The sequence below is a fragment of the Balaenoptera borealis genome (genome assembly GCF_965194805.1).
Source record: "Balaenoptera borealis genome assembly, chromosome: 19".
In the NCBI taxonomy this organism is placed as follows: Eukaryota; Metazoa; Chordata; class Mammalia; order Artiodactyla; family Balaenopteridae; genus Balaenoptera; species Balaenoptera borealis.
Genome location: NC_138878.1, coordinates 17,558,417 through 17,577,686, shown reverse-complemented (window position 1 = coordinate 17,577,686; position 19,270 = coordinate 17,558,417). Strand labels below are relative to the sequence as shown.

The window sequence follows — 19,270 nt, the reverse complement described above, 5'->3', positions numbered from 1 at the left end:
CTAGAGCTCAGGCTCAGTAGTTGTGGTGCACGGGCTTAGTTGCTCCATGGCATGTGGGATCTTCCCGGGCCAGGGCTTGAACCTGTGTCCCTTACATTGGTAGGCAGATTCTTAACCACTGTGCCACCAGAGAAGCCCAGGGTTTTCTATATATAAGATTATATCATCTAAGAACAGAGATAATTTTACTTCTTCCTTTCCAATTTGGATACCTTTTATTTCTTTTTCTTGCCTAATTGCTCTGGCTAGAACTTCCAGTACTATGTTGAAAAGAAGTGGTGAAAGCAAGCATCATTACTTGTTCCTGATCTTAGAGGAAAAACTTTCAGTCTTTCACCTTTGAGTATGATGTTTGCTGTGGGGCTTCCTTCCTCCCTTCCTTCCTTCCTCCTTTCCTCCCTCCCTCCCTCCCTCACCGGGTCTTAGTTGTGGCACGCGGGATCTTCATTGTCGCATGTTTTTAGTTGTGGCATGTGGACTTCTTAGTTGCTGCATGTGAACTCTTAGTTGCGGCATGCATGTGGGATCTAGTTCCTCGACCAGAGATCGAACCTGAGCCCCCTGCACTGGGAGCATAGAGTCTTACCCACTGGACCACCAGGGAAGTCCCAACTGGGTTTTTCATATATGGCTTTTATTATGTTGAGATATTTTCCTTCTATTCCTACTTTATTGAGTGTTTTTATCATGAAAGGGTATTGAATTTTGCTGAATGCTTTTTCTGAACCAGTTGAGATAATCATGTGATTTTTTTTCCCTTCATTCTGTTAATGTGGTTTATTACATTGATTGATATTCATGTGTTGAACCATTCTTGCATTCTGGGAATAAATCCCACTCGGTCATGGTGTATAATTCTTCTAATATGCTGCAGAATTTGGTTTGCCAGTATTTTGTTGAGGATTTTTCATCAGTGCTCATAAGGGATATTGGTCTGTAGTTTTCTTGTATTGTCTTTGTCTGGCTTTGGTATCAAGGTAATGCTGACTCCATGGAATGAGTTAGGAAGTGTTCCCTCCTCTTCAATTTATTTGAAGGTTTGAAGAAGATTGGTATTAGTTCTTCTTTAAATGTTTGGTTGAATTCACTGGGTCCAGGGCTTTGCTTTGTCAGGAGATTTTGTGTTTTTTTTGGCTGTATTGGGTCTTCGTTTCTGCACGCAGGCTTTCTTTAGTTGCAGCGAGTGGGGGCTACTCTTTGTTGTGGTGCGTGGGCTTCTCATTGTGGTGGCTTCCCTTGTTGCGGAGCACGGGCTCTAGGCACGTGGGTTCAGTAGTTGTGGCACACGGGCTTAGTTGCTCCGCGGCATGTGGGATCCTCCTGGACCAGGGCTCAAACCCATGTCCCCTGTATTGGCAGGCCTATTCTTAACCACTGTGCCACCACGGAAGCCCCTGTCAGGAGATTTCTAATTACCGGTTCAATCTTCTTACTAATTAAAGGAATATTCAGATTGTCTGTTTCTCTGTGGTTTAGTTTTAAGGGTTTGTGTTTCTAGGAATTTGTCCACTTCATGTAGGTTATCCAGTTTGCTGGTATACAGTTGTTCATAGTACTCTCTTATAATCCTTTTTTTATAAAATTAATTAATTAATTAATTTAATTTTTTTGGCTGCGTTGGGTCTTTGTTGTGCGCGGGCTTTCTCTAGTTGTAGCGAGCGGGGGCTACTCTTCGTTGTGGTGCATGGGCTTCTCATTGCGGTGGCTTCCCTTGTTTCAGAGCGTGGGCTCTAGGCACGCGGGTTTCAGTAGTTGGGCTTGCGGGCTCTAGAGCGCAGGCTCAGTAGTTGTGGCGCACGGGCTTAATTGCTCCGCGGCATGTGGGATCCTCCTGGACCAGGGCTCGAACCCGTGTCCCCTGCATTGGCAGGCGGATTCTTAACCACTGCGCCACCAGGGAAGCCTTAATCCTTTTTATTTCTGTAGAATTGGTAGTGTCATTTCTAATTTTAGTAATTCAGGTATTTTCTCCTTTTTTCTTAGTCTGTTGAGCTAAAAGTTTGTCAATTTTGATCTTTTTAAAGAACCAACTTTTGGTTTCATTGATTTTTCTCTATTTTTCTGTTTCCTGTTTCATTTACCTCTGCTCTAATCTTTATTACTTTCTTTTTCTGGCTTTAGGTTTAGTTTGTTCTTTTTCTAGTTCCTTAGGTTGTAAAGTTGTGTTCACAACTAGAAATCAGATTCTGCCCCTTCCACAGGGCTTGCTCTTTTTTGTTTTTGTCTTTTTGATTGTCGTAAGCTGTTTTTTTTTTGTTTTTGTTTTTTGTTTTTTGCCAAGGATCAGCCTGAGGTATAAACTTAAGGTCTTCTCTGGTCTTTTTTGAGCCTTTCCCTGGGCATGGGTGATTATTTTCTAATTTTCCCCAGAGATTCAGTTGTTTTTAAAATATCCTGGTCTTTAATGTGTGGCTTTTAGAAGGGGAAAAAGAAAAATGAGGTGTGTGTGTCACTACTTTAAATCCCCTGGGGGACTTGCCTTGTGGAGCAGTGGTTAAGAATCCGCCTGCCAGTGCAGGGGACATGGGTTCGATACCTGGTCCAGGGTGATCCCACATGCTGCGGAGCAACTAAGCCCATGTGCCACAACTACTGAGCCCGTGTGCCACAACTCCTGAAGCCCATGCACCTAGAGCCCACGCTCCACAACAAGAGAAGCCACTGCAATGAGAAGCCCGCGCACCATAACGAAGAGTAGCCCCTGCTCACCATAACTAGAGAAAGCCCGTGTGCAGCAACGAGGACCCAATGCAGCCAAAAATAAATAAACAAAAAAAAATTAAAAAAAAAAAAGAACCGTACAGCCAGTGTCTACTTCTTCCTTGTATTTTCTGTAATCTGATGAATTTATAGATGGAGAGTACAAAGTAGAAACTGAATGTCCTTTTATTATCAAATTGGGCTGATAGATAAAAAATATATATAATCTCATTTCATTTTATAGTTCATGGTTAGGGACTGTAGAATTATAGAGCACTGTTAAGAAACTTCTTCCAACTTCCCAGTGGGTTTTTTGGGTTTTACACACTCCACAATGTTTTTGTGTGGTGGGGGTAAAAAAGATCTGTAGTGCCTTCAGAATGTACAAGCACAATAGAGAAATAGATGCAGTTTAAATTATTTTTATTTTTTATTTTTTTTAACATCTTTATTGGAGTATAATTGCTTTACAATGGTGTGTTACTTTCTGCTGTATAACAAAGTGAATCAGCTTTACATATACATATATCCCCATATCCCCTCCCTCTTGCATCTCCCTCCCACACTCCCTATCCCACCCATCTAGGTAGTCGGAAAACACTGAGCTGATCTCCCTGTGCTATGTGGCTACTTCCCACTAGCTATCTGTTTTACATTTGGTAGTGTATATATATCCATGCCACTCTCTCACTTTGTCCCAGCTTACCCTTCCCCCTCCCCGTGTCCTCAAGTCCATTCTCTATGTCTGTGTCTTTATACCTTTCCTGCCCCTAGGTTCTTCAGAACCTTTTTTTTTTTTTTTTTAGATTCCATATATATGTGTTAGCGTACAGTATTTGTTTTTCTCTTTCTGACTTACTTCACTCTGTATGACAGACTCTAGGTCCATCCACCTCACTACAAATAACTCAGTTTCGTTTCTTTTTTTGGCTGAGTAATATTCCATTGTATATATGTGCCACATCTTCTTTATCCATTCATCTGTCGATGGACACTTAGGTTGCTTCCATGTCCTGGCTATTGTAAATAGAGCGATGCGGTTTAATTTAAAATGAAACTAACTTGTTTACTTGTCAGGAAATTAATCTTTAATAAAGTTAACATAGTCTATAATGAGTACTTAATCAGATTATTTTTCTTATCCAAATTAGGAGAATTGTCTGTTTAATTAAAGTCAATAGCTTTTATTGGAGTTCTCTAATGAAAATACACATTTTCAGTCCTAGGATTCAAAGAGACTTTTGCAGGTCTTAACTTTCTGAATTTTGTTTTAGATGGTTTAACATAGTATAGAGTCTCCATATCTTTTAGAATAATGTTTAGGTTTTAGAACAAATAATTTTTTAAAAATTTGGTTTTTTTTTTTTAAATTAATTTATTTATTTATTTATTTATTTTTTTAATTTTATTTATTTTTTTGGCTGTGTTGGGTCTTCGTTTCTGTGCGAGGGCTTTCTCTATTTGCGGCAAGCGGGGGCCACTCTTCATCGCGGTGCGCGGGCTTCTCACTGTCCCGGCCTCTCTTGTTGGGAGCACAGGCTCCAGACGCGCAGGCTCAGTAGTTGTGGCTCACGGGCCCAGTTGCTCTGCGGCATGTGGGATCTTCCCAGACCAGGACTCGAACCCGTGTCCCCTGCATTGGCAGGCAGATTCTCAACCACTGCGCCACCAGGGAAGCCCCAATTTATTTATTTTTGGCTGTGTTGGGTCTTCGTTTCTGTGCGAGGGCTTTCTCTAGTTGCGGCGAGCGGGGCCACTCTTCATCGCGGTGCGTGGGCCTCTCACTGTCGCGGCCTCTCACTGTCGCAGCCTTTCTTGTTGCAGAGCACAGGCTCCAGACGTGCAGGCTCAGTAGTTGTGGCTCACGGGCCCAGTTGCTCTGTGGCATGTGGGATCTTCCCAGACCAGGGCTCGAACCCATGTCCCCTGCATTGGCAGGTGGATTCTCAACCACTGCGCCACCAGGGAAGCCCAGAATTTGGTTTAATGTTGACATTTATCCAAAAAATGCTAGATGCCAACATGCTCTTAAATTGCCTAATTTAGTGACATTTTGCATATTTGTTCTGTTGCTAATTGCAAAAATTGATTTTTTTTTTTGTAGTTCTTTGTAGTTTACAAAATGTTTTCTCAGAGTTTATATTTAATATTTGCTAAAGTTTTTTGAAAAGGGCAAGGCAAGTACATTGTACAGATGATTTAAGATTACACTTAATGTAATTGGTAGAGATCTTAAACCCAGGTCTTTTGACTCTGCTGTTCCACTCTCCATTGTACCATGTTGCCTCTTATAGTTATCTTCTAATTTCATTTGCTTTTCACTTTATGAAGTACTTTCACGTTATCTCCTTTAATTCTCTAAGTAAGCCTTTTTAGAAATCCTGGTGTTTGATTTAAAGACAAGTGCTGTTTCTACAATGTTTGGAGCCCCTGATAAAAAAATCTTGGACCTTGTTTACCATTATTTTAGTTTAAGCTCTTTTAGATTAATTGTGGTAGGCTAACTACTATGACTAATAATCTCTGGTTCTTGTTGGTTTGGGACAGAAAAGTTTTATTTTCTTTTGTATTGTCACTCTTGAATACAAGGTCTGTCTATCTTCTGATACAGTCATGTTCAGCACACAGCCTCCATGGTCCCTGGGAAAAGGGAAGAAAGTATAGGAAAGGCACATAAGATACATGAACCTGGAAATTACTACCAATTATTACTAGTCACTGTCCAGGAGTAATCACTTGCAAATGAGTGGCCCTACTCATTTGCAAGAGGACTAGGAAAGGTATACTATACAGTTCTATACATAAATCTTTGGTGGTCAGCTTGTCTTCTCGTCCACATTCCCTATACAGTGTTGGTCTTCAAGTACATTCAGGAGTTAATACTAGTAGCTAAATGACTGGTATGGGCTCTGCAGTCATACTGCTTGGGTTTGAATCCTGAGCTGTACTGTATCTTTGGCCAAGCAGTTTAACTTTTCTAGACCTTTTATTGAATCATTCATTGCTTAGTTTATTCATTCACCTATCCTTTCACTCATTCCATAAAATTTTTTTTTTCATAAATATTTTTTGATTGCTCACTACATTATAGGCAATATTGTAGATGCTGGGGATCCAGAGATGAATAAGACAGAAAAGGTCCCTGCCCTTATGGGTCTTTCTTGCATTATACTGAGAAGAGACAATGAGCAAATAAACAAAATAATATTAGAATGTATTAAGGGCTATATTGGAAATTAGAATATGATGTGATAGAGGTTAATTATGGAGGGAACGTTACCTCCAATTCCTTTTTTGTAGAATGAGAATAATATCACCTACCTAAGAGCTGATGTGGGAATCAAATGAAACATTGCATGTAAAGAACATAGTAAATATTCAGTAAATATTATTTGATATTATTACTTAGGCTTCTTTTAGCAGCTTGATCAATGTTCTGTGAACCCTGATGGAGAAAATGCAGCAGAATAAGATATCTACATTGGCATCTTAGAATTCAGCTGAGTTGATTGCTGTCATTTTAAAGAGCTGTGTTTGCATTCCATTGGCCAGTGTTGTATCAAAATGAAAAGAGAAAGAGCACTTAAGCACAAGTTCTAGAAATCTTTCTGATACTCCCCAAAGGAGGATTTCAGATGTTCTCAGTATAATTATATGTTGAGAGCCAAGAAGTTTCTGAAGTATATATTTCTTGAAATTTTAAAAACTCAAACTATGAAGCTGTTGAAAAATACCACCTACTTTCTAGCCAACTAATAAACTAACTTTTTCTTTTATTCAAAGTAAATAATCTTATTCATTAATATGGTCTGCAAATATGTAATACACTCAGGGTAGTTTGTTACTGTAGCTGGGGATTCAAGAGGGGGAGTGGAATCAGACATGTTTCCTACTCTCATGAAATTTCTAGTTCAGTGAAGTTTGCAAACAAGATAATAACAAAAGTATGATAAAGCTTTAATGGAGGAAATTCAGATCTCTGTGAGAGCAAATAGGGACCTAAAACCCAGATGAAGGGGTTGAATCAGGCACTGCTTATTTGAGGGAAGTTCCTAGCTAATTAATAAACATTAGCCAGGGAAAAGCTAAATATTAAGAAAGTGAAAGTATTAAGCAGAGGAAAGGGTTTAGAGCTACACTGTCCAATCCAGCAGCCACTAGCCACATTTAAATTTAAATTAACTAAAATTAAAAATTCAGTTCTTCACTTGCATTAACAACACTTCAAGGCTTGGTAGCCAATGTGGGTAATGGTTACATTGCCTTTTGAACAAATGATGCTGTAGCAATTGGACATCCGTAGACAAGAAAATAAACCTTAACCTAAACTTCACACCTTACACAACAATTGATATGACATGGATCATGGTTTTTTTTTTTTACAATGCAGATATAGAATATTTTCATCATTGCAGAAAGTTCTGTTGAGCAGTGCTGATTTAGAAGGCTGTGAGACCAAAGGAAATACGGCATGTTAATGAATTACAAGAAATATACAACAGTAGAATTTGATTTCATTTGTCCAAAAAGTATTAGTATTTTAGGAATTATCAGAAACATTTTATTCTCATTTTTCAAAATGTGGAAATCATTTGAAATTACATCAATTTTTAATTTAGCATAGGTAATGGCAACTGTATTTAAATAAAAAATATACTGTTTATAGACCAAGATGAATATTCTTTAAGAGCTTTTACATTGTCTTTTTTTTTTTTTTTTTAATTTTTATTTATTTATTTATTTATTTATTTATGGCTGTGTTGGGTCTTCGTTTCTGTGCGAGGGCTTCCTCTAGTTGTGGCAAGTGGGGGCCACTCTTCATCACGGTGCGCGGGCCTCTCACTATCGCAGGCTCTCCTGTTGCGGAGCACAGGCTGCAGACGCGCAGGCTCAGTAATTGTGGCTCACGGGCCCAGTTGCTCCGCGGCATGTGGGATCTTCCCAGACCAGGGCTCGAACCCGTGTCCCCTGCATTGGCAGGCAGATTCTCAACCACTGCTCCACCAGGGAAGCCCTACATTGTCTTTTTAACGAATGGTGCTGTAGCAGTTGGACATCTTTAAGCAAATAAAACCGCTTTACCTAAACCTCACATCTTATACAAAAATTAATTCAAAATGGATTGTGAAATTAAGTGTGAATTGTAAAATCATAAAACTTTTAGAAGAAAGCACAGGAGAAAATCTTCAGGACCTCAAGCTATGAGAAAAGTTCTCGGACATGATACCAAAAGCATGATACTAGAAGAAAAAATTGATAAATTGGACTTCATCAAAATTAAAAACTTTAGCTCTGTGAAACATCCTATTAAGAGGATGGAGGACTTCCCTGATGGGCCAGTGGTTGGGACTCTGCACTCCCAATGCAGGGGGTACTGATTCAATCCCTGGTCGAGGAACTAAGATTCCATGTGCTGCACAGCATGGCAAAAAAAAAAAAAAAAAAAAAGATGGCAAAGACAGGCTATAGACAGGGAGAAAACATTTGCAAACCACATATCTGACAAAGATCTTGTATCTAGAATATGTAAAGAACTTTGAAAGCTCAACAGTAAAAAAGCAATTCAGTTAGAAATGGGCACAAGACATGAACAGACATTTTGCCAAGGAGGAGATAAGATGGCAAATAAGCATGTGAAAAGATTTTCCACATTATTAGCCATTAGAAAAATGCAAATTAAAACCACAATGAGATATCACTATATGCCTTATAGAACAGTTAAATAAAAAAATAGTGATAATACTAAATGCTGGCAAGGATGCCAAGAAACTTTATGCCACCTAAACTGCTGTTAGGAACGTAAAATGGTACAACCACTCCGCAAGATAGTTTGTCAGGTTCTTAAAAAACTAAACTTGCATTTACCACATGACCCAGGAATCACATTTGGCATTTATCACAGAAAAATAAAAACTTGTTCACACAATAACCTGTAAGGTTCATAGTGGTGTCATTTTTCATAGTCAAAAATTAGAAACAAGCCAAACGGAAGAAGAGTTAAACAAACTGGTATATCCATACAATGCACTAGCTACCATTCAGCAATAAAAAGGAACAAACTGTTGATACACACAAGTTGGAAGGTTCTCCATGGAACTATGCTGAGTGGAAAAAAAGGCAATCTCAAATGGTTACATACTGCGATTCCATTTATATATATAACATTCTCAAAATGGCAGAGCTACAGAGATGACACTAGATTAGCGGTTGCCAGGGAACAGGAACTGGTTGAAGACTGTGAACGTAAACGGGTAGCACAAGAGAGTTCCTTTGTGGTAATGGAAGAGTTCTGGATCATGACTGTTACGGTGGTTACTTGAATCTACATATGGGATAAAATTGCATAAAATTACACACATACTTTATTATACAGTGGTAAATTTTATGAAGGAATAAATATTTTGAGTCTTATCCCAAAAGTTACTGAAATTTAAAATGGAGATTGTAGTATTTTTTTCCATAACTAGACTTTGTATTTCATCATATGCCAAGATTCATTTCCAGGTGATGATTTTTTGTATGATGTTGTTATATGTACATTTTCAGTTTGAAGCAATTTATATTATGGAAATTTAATTTTGTATTTTTATTATCTCTACATTGTGTTGTCATGTTTCTAATATATTCAGATCTGTTCCCTCCAAGTAATGTAGCAGAACTGATAATAGAACTTCTCTTATTGAAGCTGCTTTAGTCTGTCCTATACCTTCAGGCTTTAACCCTCCAGCTTTAGTTAAATTAAGCAGGCACAGACCTTTGCTATGGAAACGTACAGAAACATAACAAACAACTTAGCTTAGTTTCTTCTACAAAGCAGAAGGTGACCTGAAGAGAAGTATCCTGATATTAGATGAAAGATTTTAGAGAATAGTGTTAACAGTAGCAATAATTTGTTGCCTATAACATTGGCAGCAAATGGGATGGGATGGAATGATAGTCTAATTAATTTATTTGATGTTCTTTTAAAGTCCTTGAGTTGCAAAGGAGAAGCCCTATTTTTCTTATGCTGTAGTATATATGCTTGGAGCAGATGTTGGCTGAAATATGTGTTATGAAATATATTCCCTTTGAAATCTTATATGCCTGATTACCTTCCCCCATCACTGGCTCATTTTACTATCAAAGTATAAAGGACAGGTGGCTTATGTCTTTGCCAAGCTGGTATTAATATGAGTCATCTAATATGACTGGGATACTTTGGAATATAGTACTTACTGGTATGTTACGTGATATTTGGGTAACTTGATAGATAGCAATAAAATTTTTAGTTTGTATTTTCTATTTTAGATTTTACTACTTCATTTTAAACAGCTACTTTAGTGGTTATAATTCTTATTTAAATAATTGTGTTGACTAACCTCGTGTTATTTTGTTCCACCAAATTGTACTCTTCCATTCCAAAATTCATTCATTCAGCAATGATTAAATGCCCATAACGTGATAGGTACTATACTAGGCTCTGGAGATAACAAGAATGACACTGTCCCCTTCACAGTACTTTGAGGCAAGTGGTAAAGTTGTTGGTGCTTCTTCCTCCACTACAAGAACAGTTGGTTCCATAGGATAATTTGTTCAATGTAGGATTAAACATGAAAGAGCAACAATAAGTATAGCAGAAAGGATGATTAGCCATGAGTTTGGAGTAGTTCCTTAATCTTTCTTTGCTTAAGATTCTTCATCTATAAACTGGAAAAAATGGCATGTACTCCACAGGAGTTTTAGAATTACATAAACTAATTTAGTTAAAGTATATCACCACTCTCTACCTTTACTTTTTCACCTCTGTGTCCAAATTTGGATGACTCTCATTCTACATTATCACTTACCACATCTGCCTCCATACAAACCAAAAGGGAAAAGTGACTGAACCATATTTGTGTGCATATGCATACATACGCCCACACTGTTACTATTTCTTCTTTAGTTATTGATTTATTTAGGCTTTTTTTTTTTTTTTTTTACTGTAATCATGTTGGCATTTTATTTTTTATGGAATATTTTCCATTCAATTCAAGCTTTAACATTTATTAACTTGTTTATACCAAAATATGTAAAAAGAAATCACAACTGAAATATTGATAGATTTCTTAAATACACAAATATTTAAATATTTACAGAAAACTGCAATTTCCAGTTAAATATACTAGATTAAACACATGTGTTTACCTTCATTAGACATTAAACAGTTACAACTTAAGCTTGTTGGTTGGAGAGAAAGAACCAGTAATTAAGAAGCACAAATCATTTTACACTAAAGAACCTTGGAAAGGCTCAGGGGGTTGAGGCACTGGTGTCTCTGAAAGTGGGATGTGAGGTGAGGCCGAAAACAGAAATATTGTTGAAGGTCTACAAAAGAAGCAGTTAAACTTCCCAGATTTTTCTCCCTTATGTGGTATAACGAAGTGATAACCACTGGCTTACCTTGGGAGAATTCTGGAGATTTATTGTCTAGAGGGAGTGAAATAGAAGTTCTAGGTTCTAGAATAATTGAAGGCAGGGCTTGAGGATCTGTACAGAAAATGGGGTAGGGATGAAAGGGGAGGCATAATGAAAGTCTGTGTACTGAATAGGGAGAGCTTTGACTCCTCTTAACTCCCAAAATGCTTGCAGTAGGTTTATGTTCCCTAGACAGGAGACTGGAGGATTTGCTTTTAGGCAAACTGGTCCAAGATAAAATACCAGTGTGCCTCCTGACTTGCAAATCTTCTAAGGCTAGTGGTTCTCAACCCTATCAGATCCAACCCCACTCTTAAAATTTTAAACAAATATTTTATAATACTTTATTTACCTGAAATGGAAATTCAAGGACAATATAATCAGCCTACACATATAATTTTAGAAATACCAATATAATGCTTTTATTATTAAGAGGAAATAAATTTAGAAAACGGTTATAAACAAATTATAACAAAAAGTTATGTTTCAAAATGAAAAGGCTTGGTAATGACTGTAGAGAAAACAATGAAATAATTAGATACTTGTACCTACAGCATCACTACATCACACTTGCACATAGGCAAGTGTGTTGATCAGCAACCTAAATTCCACAAGTGAGTGGCATTACTAGCAATGACATGATTTTCTGAAATGAACAACTTTTGCTAAAGTTTACCTCGGGAATTCCCTGGTGGTCCAGTGGTTAAGACTCTGTGCTTCCAATGCAGGAGGTACGGGTTCAATCTCTGGTCGGGGAGCTAAGATTCCACATGCCGCGCAGCGCAGCCAAAATAAATAAATAAAGTTTACCTCAGTTTACATGGCAGTTGCATTCATGAAAAATTCATATGTGTTAAAACTGCGATTTGGGTGGTATTTATATATACTAAGGAGTTGGGTTCCAAGTTCGTAAACGTTTCTGTATACACGAATATATATGATGGGACATTCTGAAGTTCTGTGCAACGTAGGCTAGTTCCTCTCTTTGAAGAACAATGATTATCTCGTGCATTGATAGGAGTTTGAATTTCTGGCCCCTTTCCATTAAGTACCTATATGCACCTCACTCATCACGTTGCCATACTCATTCATTTATAAATTGACTGAGCCTGTTTTGGGGCAACAATGGCAGAGTAGTTAAGATAGAGAGTATACTGGCACTCTCATCATTTTACGCTGCTGCTCAGGGAGCTACAAATCACAGTGATGCAGTTAAAACTCAGTAGTGTTTAAAGTGCTATGAGTACTGAAACTTTTACAGTGCATACTCATCATGTCATCATGATGTCATCATTCTACTCATCATGTCAAAACAAGAAACGGAAAGAGGATTTCAGTCATCCTTTTAAAGCACAGTAGACTCTATTTTGTTATTGTGCAATAACGCTATGGCTGGGCTAAAAGAATGTATGTATTGTATTATATGGCCTCACATTTCCATCTAGATGTCTCACTGTTACCTTGAATACCACATGACTAACATTGAAAACATTACCTTATCTTCCTCCAAACATGTTCTAAATCAGTGACTTCTTCATTTCTTTATTTGCTAGTGATACCATCATTCTCTTGGGTACTGAAGCTCAGAACTTCGAATTTCTTTGTTCCCTTCTTTTTATTATTCTATTCGTAGCCAGTTACAAAAAATCTCTTTAGGATCTCATAAGAAAGACTTATTGCATTAATCGTCCTTCATTTCTATTTTCTATTTATGTTCTCATTTCTACCCTTGTTTAAATTTTCAGTACACATGATTTTAGTGCTTCAGCCTCTTAGCTGGTTTCCATCATTTCGTCTTTTCTCTGCTTCACAGAGCCTTAATTGCTTTTTATCATGTGCTTCCCTATATCCTATATTATTATTATTTTTTTAATAAATTTATTTGTTTTTGGCTGTGTTAGGTCTTCGTTTCTGTGGGAGGGCTTTCTCCAGCTGTGGTGAGCAGGGGCCACTCTTCATCACGGTTCGCGGGCCTCTCACTGTCGCGGCCTCTCCCGTTGCGGAGCACACGCTCCAGACGCACAGGCTCAGTAGTTGTGGCTCACAGGCTTAGTTGCTCTGCGGCATGTGGGATCTTCCCAGACCAGGGCTCGAACCCGTGTCCCCTGCACTGGCAGGCAGACTCTTAACCACTGCACCACCAGGGAAGCCCCTATCCTATATTATTATTATTAATAAATTTCTGCCTTTTAAGGTCTTCACTAATTCCTTAAAATTTAATACATGCCACTTTGTTCTTTTTTTTAGTGTCACCTATATAATACTGGCTGAAGCAGTGACATTTGATACAGATATTTCCATAATGGATCCTCAGTAAAAAGAGGAAGGGGTGGAGTGGTGAACAAGACAAAGTTTCTGCCTTTTGGGAACTTATGTGGTAAAAAGGAAAACAGATATAAACAAATGTATAAAATACTTTTTTAAAATTAATTAATTAGTTTATTTATTTATTTTTGGCTGCACTGGGTCTTCGCTGCTGCCCACAGGCTTTCTCTAGTTGTGGAGAGCGGGGGCCTACCGTTCGTTGCAGTGCACGGGCTTCTCATTGCGGTGGCTTCTCTTGTTGTGGAGCACAGGCTCCAGGCATGCAGGCTTCAGTAGTTGTGGCACACAGGCTCAGTAGTTGTGGATCACGGGCTCTAGAACGCAGGCTCAGTAGTTGTGGCGCACGGGCTTAGTTGCTCTGCGGCATGTGGGATCTTCCTGGACCAGGGCTCAAACCCGTGTCCCCTGCATTGGCAGGCAGATTCTTAACCACTGTGCCACCAGGGAAGTCCCTAAAATACTTTTGATAGTGATAAATACTATGAAAAATAATAAAACAGGATAAAGGGATAGAAATGTGATGTTTTAGATAGGGTGGTTTTCTCTGAGAAGTTGACCTTTGAGTGTAGAACTGAAGGAGTGAGGTAATATGAAGATCAGCAGGAAGAATATTCCAGAGGGACAAAATATTAAGTGTGAAGGTCCTGAGGTTAGGAATGAGCTTGAGTGGTTCATGCAATAAGGCCAAGATGGCCAGAGCAGACTGTGGAAGGGAGAGAGTAGGAGAAGGTAAGGCAACAAGTTATCCAGGGCCCAGATCACACAGGACTTGTAAATCATCATAGGGCATTTGAATTTAGTTCTGAGTATGGAAGGAAGCCATTAGAGAGTTCTGAGCAGGGGTGTAAAGTTATCTGGTTAATGTTACAAGTTTGTTCTGACTCCTGGACAGAGAATAGGCTATCAGGGAGCAAGAGTAAGAACAGGGAGAGCAGTTATAAGGCTATTGCAATGGTCCAGGCTTTATTTGCTTCTCTATAAAGGCACAGGGCTGAAAATCATGCTGGGTAAATTATTTTATCTGATAATAGGCAAAAGACTTCATGTCCTTTCCTGGGTAGAGGAGGATAATCAATAAATTATGATGTTGCTTGGTTACAAACTCCACCGTAAAGCCAGGGATGGGCAAGCAGGAGGGAGTAAAGCAGTCACCTGAAGGACAACATAATCAAACAAAACTCTTTCTACATATTTGAAACTCTGACTGGATTCCATACTTCAAATCTGGATGCACACTAATAGCTAACATTTGTTAGGTACATGCCAGACACTGAACTAGGCACTCTGTATTTGCTATCATGTGTCAGGATACTTTACAAAACCATAGTGCAGAAACAGAAGAGAATTTCTTTTAAGGTTATTAGGTAGCTCATAAAATCTCAGGTTTGGAAGCTATGTGGCCTAGAACAGTGTGCAGCCACCCTAGCCAGTTTTGCTCTAGTGAAAACATCACTGACACTGTGACTCACAACCCCAACTTGTAGGGACAATGCTTAGGACTGGGCATCAGAAACTCCACCACTACTGTCTTGAAGAGCTGGGCACTCCGCTGTGCTTACCAAAAAATTGACTTTAGGCAGTCTATGTTATCATATTGCACCCTTGCTGGTTCAGTGGAATAAAACAGCCATAGAGCAAATCTTCCTCCCAGAGGCATTTGGGGCCAAAAGTAGGAGTGGGGATTGCTGAGCGAGATCTCTCTGAGATTTGTAAGATCTCCACCAAGTGCACGTAAGCCACCATCTCAAAGCAGAGGAATCTGACTAAAACTGCAGTAAAGCCGATACAGCTTAAGAACTGTGGCCTGACCCAAAAAAAAAAAAAAATAGCATCTCTCTTTCTGAAAGTAAATACTTGCTACTTCAGTTCCTGGAGTTCTTTTATACAAAATGTCTAGTATATGTTAAACTATACATACACACACAAGAAAGTGTGAACCACAGCTAAGAGAAAACAATCAATAGAAGCTAGCCCAGAGATGACCTAAATCTAACTCTGTGTCTGGGTTGGAGTTATCAGAAAGAGACTTTAACATAACAATGATGAAAATGCTAAATTATCTAGTAGAAAAGGTAGGCTAAATATGTGAAGAGATGAAAAAAATTTTTTTAATCAAAAGAATAATGATAAGGACAAAGATACAAGAAGAGAAAACTACAGACTAATATCCGTAAAGAATATAAGCACAGGGCTTCCCTGGTGGCGCAGTGGTTGAGAATCTGCCTGCCAATGCAGGAGACACGGGTTCGAGCCCTGGTCTGGGAAGATCCCACATGCCGCGGAGCAACTAGGCCCGTGAGCCACAACTACTGAGCCTGCGCGTCTGGAGCCTGTGCTCCGCAACAAGAGAGGCAGCGATAGTGAGAGGCCCGCGCACTGCGATGAAGAGTGGCCCCGCTCGCCGCAACTAGAGAAAGCCCTCGCACAGAAACGAAGACCCAACACAGCCAAAAATAAATAAATAAAATTAAAAAAAAAAAAAGAATATAAGCACAAAAATCCTCAACATAAAACTAGCAAACCAAATCCAATAGCACATTAAAAGGATTATACAGCATGACCAAGTGGAATTTACCTCAGAAATGCAGATGATTCAACATATGAAAATCAGTTGTTGTAATATGCCATACTAATAGAATGAAGGCATAAAAACCACATGATCATCTCAATTGACACAGAAAAGGCATTTGACAAAATTTATCAGCGTATCATTTAAAAAAAAAAAAAAACAGCAAACTAAGAAAAGGGGGAAAGTCCTTAACATGATTAAGGTCATTTATGAAAAGCCCACAGCTAATAACATCATACTTAATGGTAAAAGACTGAAAGCTTTTCCCCTAAGATCAGGAGCAAGACAAGGATTCTTGCTTTTGCCACTGCTATTCAACATTTGTGCTGGAAGTTCTAGCCAGAGCTGTTAGGCAATAAAAAGAAATAAAAGACATCCAAATTGGAAAGGAAGAGGTAAAGTTATCTCTATTAACAGATGACATGCTCACATACTTTAAAAATCCCAAATAATCCCCAAGAAAGCTGCTAGAGTTAATAAATGAGTTTACGAAGTTTCAGGGTAGGAGATCAACACATACTTACCAGTTGTGTTTCTGTGTATCACTGATCAACAACCCTAAGAGGACATTAAGAAAACAGTTTTCATTTACAATAGCATCTAAAAGTATTAAATACTTAGGAATTCATTTAACCAAGGAAGTATAAGGACTTGTATGCTGAAAACTGTAAAATATTGCTGAAAGAAATAAAAATAAATGGAAATATATAAAGTGAAAATAAAATCCAAATATACATGAAACAAAAATAAATAGAAAGACATTCTGTGTTCATGGAGAGGAGACTTAATTAACATTGTTAAGATATCAGTACTGCCCGAAGCAATCCACAAATTTAATGCAATACTTACCCAAATTCCAACAACCCTTTTTGCAAAATGGAAAAGCATATCCTCAAATTCATAATGGGGACTTCCCTGGTGGCACAGTGGTTAAGAATCTGACTACCAATGCAGGGAGCAGGGTTTGAGCCCTGGTCCAGGAAGATCCCACATGCTGCAGAGCAACTAATCCCATGCGTCACAACTACTGAGCCCGTGTGCCACAACTACTGAAGCCTGCACGCCTAGAGCCCATGCTCTGCAACAAGAGAAGCCACTGCAATGAGAAGCCTGCTCATCACAACAAAGGGTAGCCGCCGCTCACCGCAACTAGAGAAAGCCCGCACACAGCAACGAAGACCCAACGCAGCCATAAATAAATAAATAAATAAATAAATTTATTTAAAAAAAAATTCATATGGAATTGCAAGGGGCCTCAAATAGTTGAAACAATCCTGAAAAAGAAGAGTAAAGTTGGAGGACTCCCTTTCCCTGACTTGTAACATACTACAAAGCTACAGCATTTTAAACAGTATGATACTGGCATAAAGACAGACCAATGAAATAGAATAGAAAGCCAAGAAATAAGCCCTAACATATATGGTCAATTCATTTTTGATAGGGTTCCAAAACCATTCAGTAGGAGAAATGACAGTCTTTTCAACAAATGGTGTTGGGAAAATTAGATATCCCCATGCAAAATAATGTAGTTGGATCCTTACCTTACATTATATACAAAAATTAACTAAAAATGGATCAAAGACCTAAAACTATAAAATTCTTAGAAGAAAACATGAGGAAAATCTTCTCAACATTGGATTTGGTAATGGTTTCTTAAGTATGACACCTAAAGAACAGGCAACAAAAGAAACAAAATAAATTAGACTCCATCAAAATTTAAAAACTTTGTGCATCAAAGGACGCAACCAAGAAAGTGAAAAGACAGCCTGCAGAATGGGAGATAATATTTGCAAATCAGATAATTACAAGGGATTAATATTCAGAATATATAAAGAACTTGTACAACTCAGCATCAAAACAAATATAAATGCACACCCATATGTACTTCCAAAGAATGTTGAATTTTTTTGTTTAAGCAGGCACTTAACTTGGTTGGAGTCAACCTGTAAAACCTGTCTCCCTGTGGTTGGTGGTAGCTCATAATCTCATTTCAGTTATTTTAGTCTTAGGCTGCTTGGATCTATCCTGTTCTTGAATGGTTTACAGGTCAGCCAAAGGATTGGGCAGAGTCTATATATATATAAAATTTGGAGTTCCTCCTCTCTGGCTGTCTCTTTTCTGGGATTTGCCTCTTTCTTTCCAGAGGTTGTGACAGACTCTGTCTGTCCTTGGTTCTTCAAGCCCTTCAGACTGTAGATTTCTTTGGTAGTTTTAGTCACACTGTAAGGCATGGACTGTGGCTTTCCCTCAGGTTAAAAGCCTTAAAAACAGGAAACACACCTTTTGTTATTCTCTTCTTACATGTGTCAGTTTGTTTCCAGTATCTGCTTACTTTGGTGTTCTCTCCATCCTTTCAAGGTGAGTCCAATGGGTGCCACTCAGCCATCAGACTGGACATAGGAGTCTCCCTAAGTGCTTTAGGCTCTGTTTCTTTTAACTGCCTCCTTTCTTGTGGTCGCTGTTTTTACCTCCAGCACCTCCTGGTCATCACCCTTATTAATCCTGTGTAGCCATCTTAACCTCAGCAGTAGTGAAGGGTACCAAAGAAAGTCAAGTAGCCTAGCTTGTTAAGTCAGTTGAAATTTTAACTTGGAAACATGGAATAGGATTTTTCAGATCCTTTCTACTAAAAGTGTCTCTGATTTTAACAGCCTGTTAGGGGACCTTCCCACATATCCTGATCTTTAGGTCTGGTCTGGATGGTTAATGTTGCCTGGAGCACAGAATCAACATTTCTTTTGTATTCTCCACAGCACTCTACCAAGGCTTTTCAAAATTTAGGTTGATCTAGATTTTAATCCAAAAAAACTCCCTCATCCCTTTGTAATATATTGCAGCATTTTATAACTCTTAAAATATTTCTGCAATTTAGAGGGCTGTTCACTTATTACTTGTTTTTATTATTATCTTTTTTGAAATAACATTTTATGTATCAATAGTATATGATACAAATATAATAGACTTACTGTTGTAAGCTTATTGTAAAATGCATGGATAATGAATTGTATTTTTCTGTGTTTGCTCTTCCAAATTAGCTCCTGGGCTATAGTGAAAAGCCGATAAATCTACAGATGTTTATTGGAACAGCAGATGATCGATATTTACGGCCTCATGCATTTTACCAGGTGCATCGGATCACTGGGAAGACAGTTGCTACTGCAAGCCAAGAGATAATAATTGCCAGCACAAAGGTTCTGGAAATTCCACTTCTTCCTGAAAACAATATGTCAGTCAGGTATC

The 19,270-nt window shown here is 38.4% G+C and overlaps 1 protein-coding gene across 1 annotated transcript in view; it reads left to right on the top strand.

Annotated features, from left to right (window-relative positions):
* NFATC3 (nuclear factor of activated T cells 3) overlaps window positions 1–19,270 on the top strand; it is a 131,203-nt gene that overhangs the window by 57,340 nt on the left and 54,593 nt on the right. The window contains 1 exon segment of the mRNA XM_082369789.1: window positions 19,066–19,265. Within this exon segment, the coding sequence (XP_082225915.1) occupies window positions 19,066–19,265 (200 nt within the window).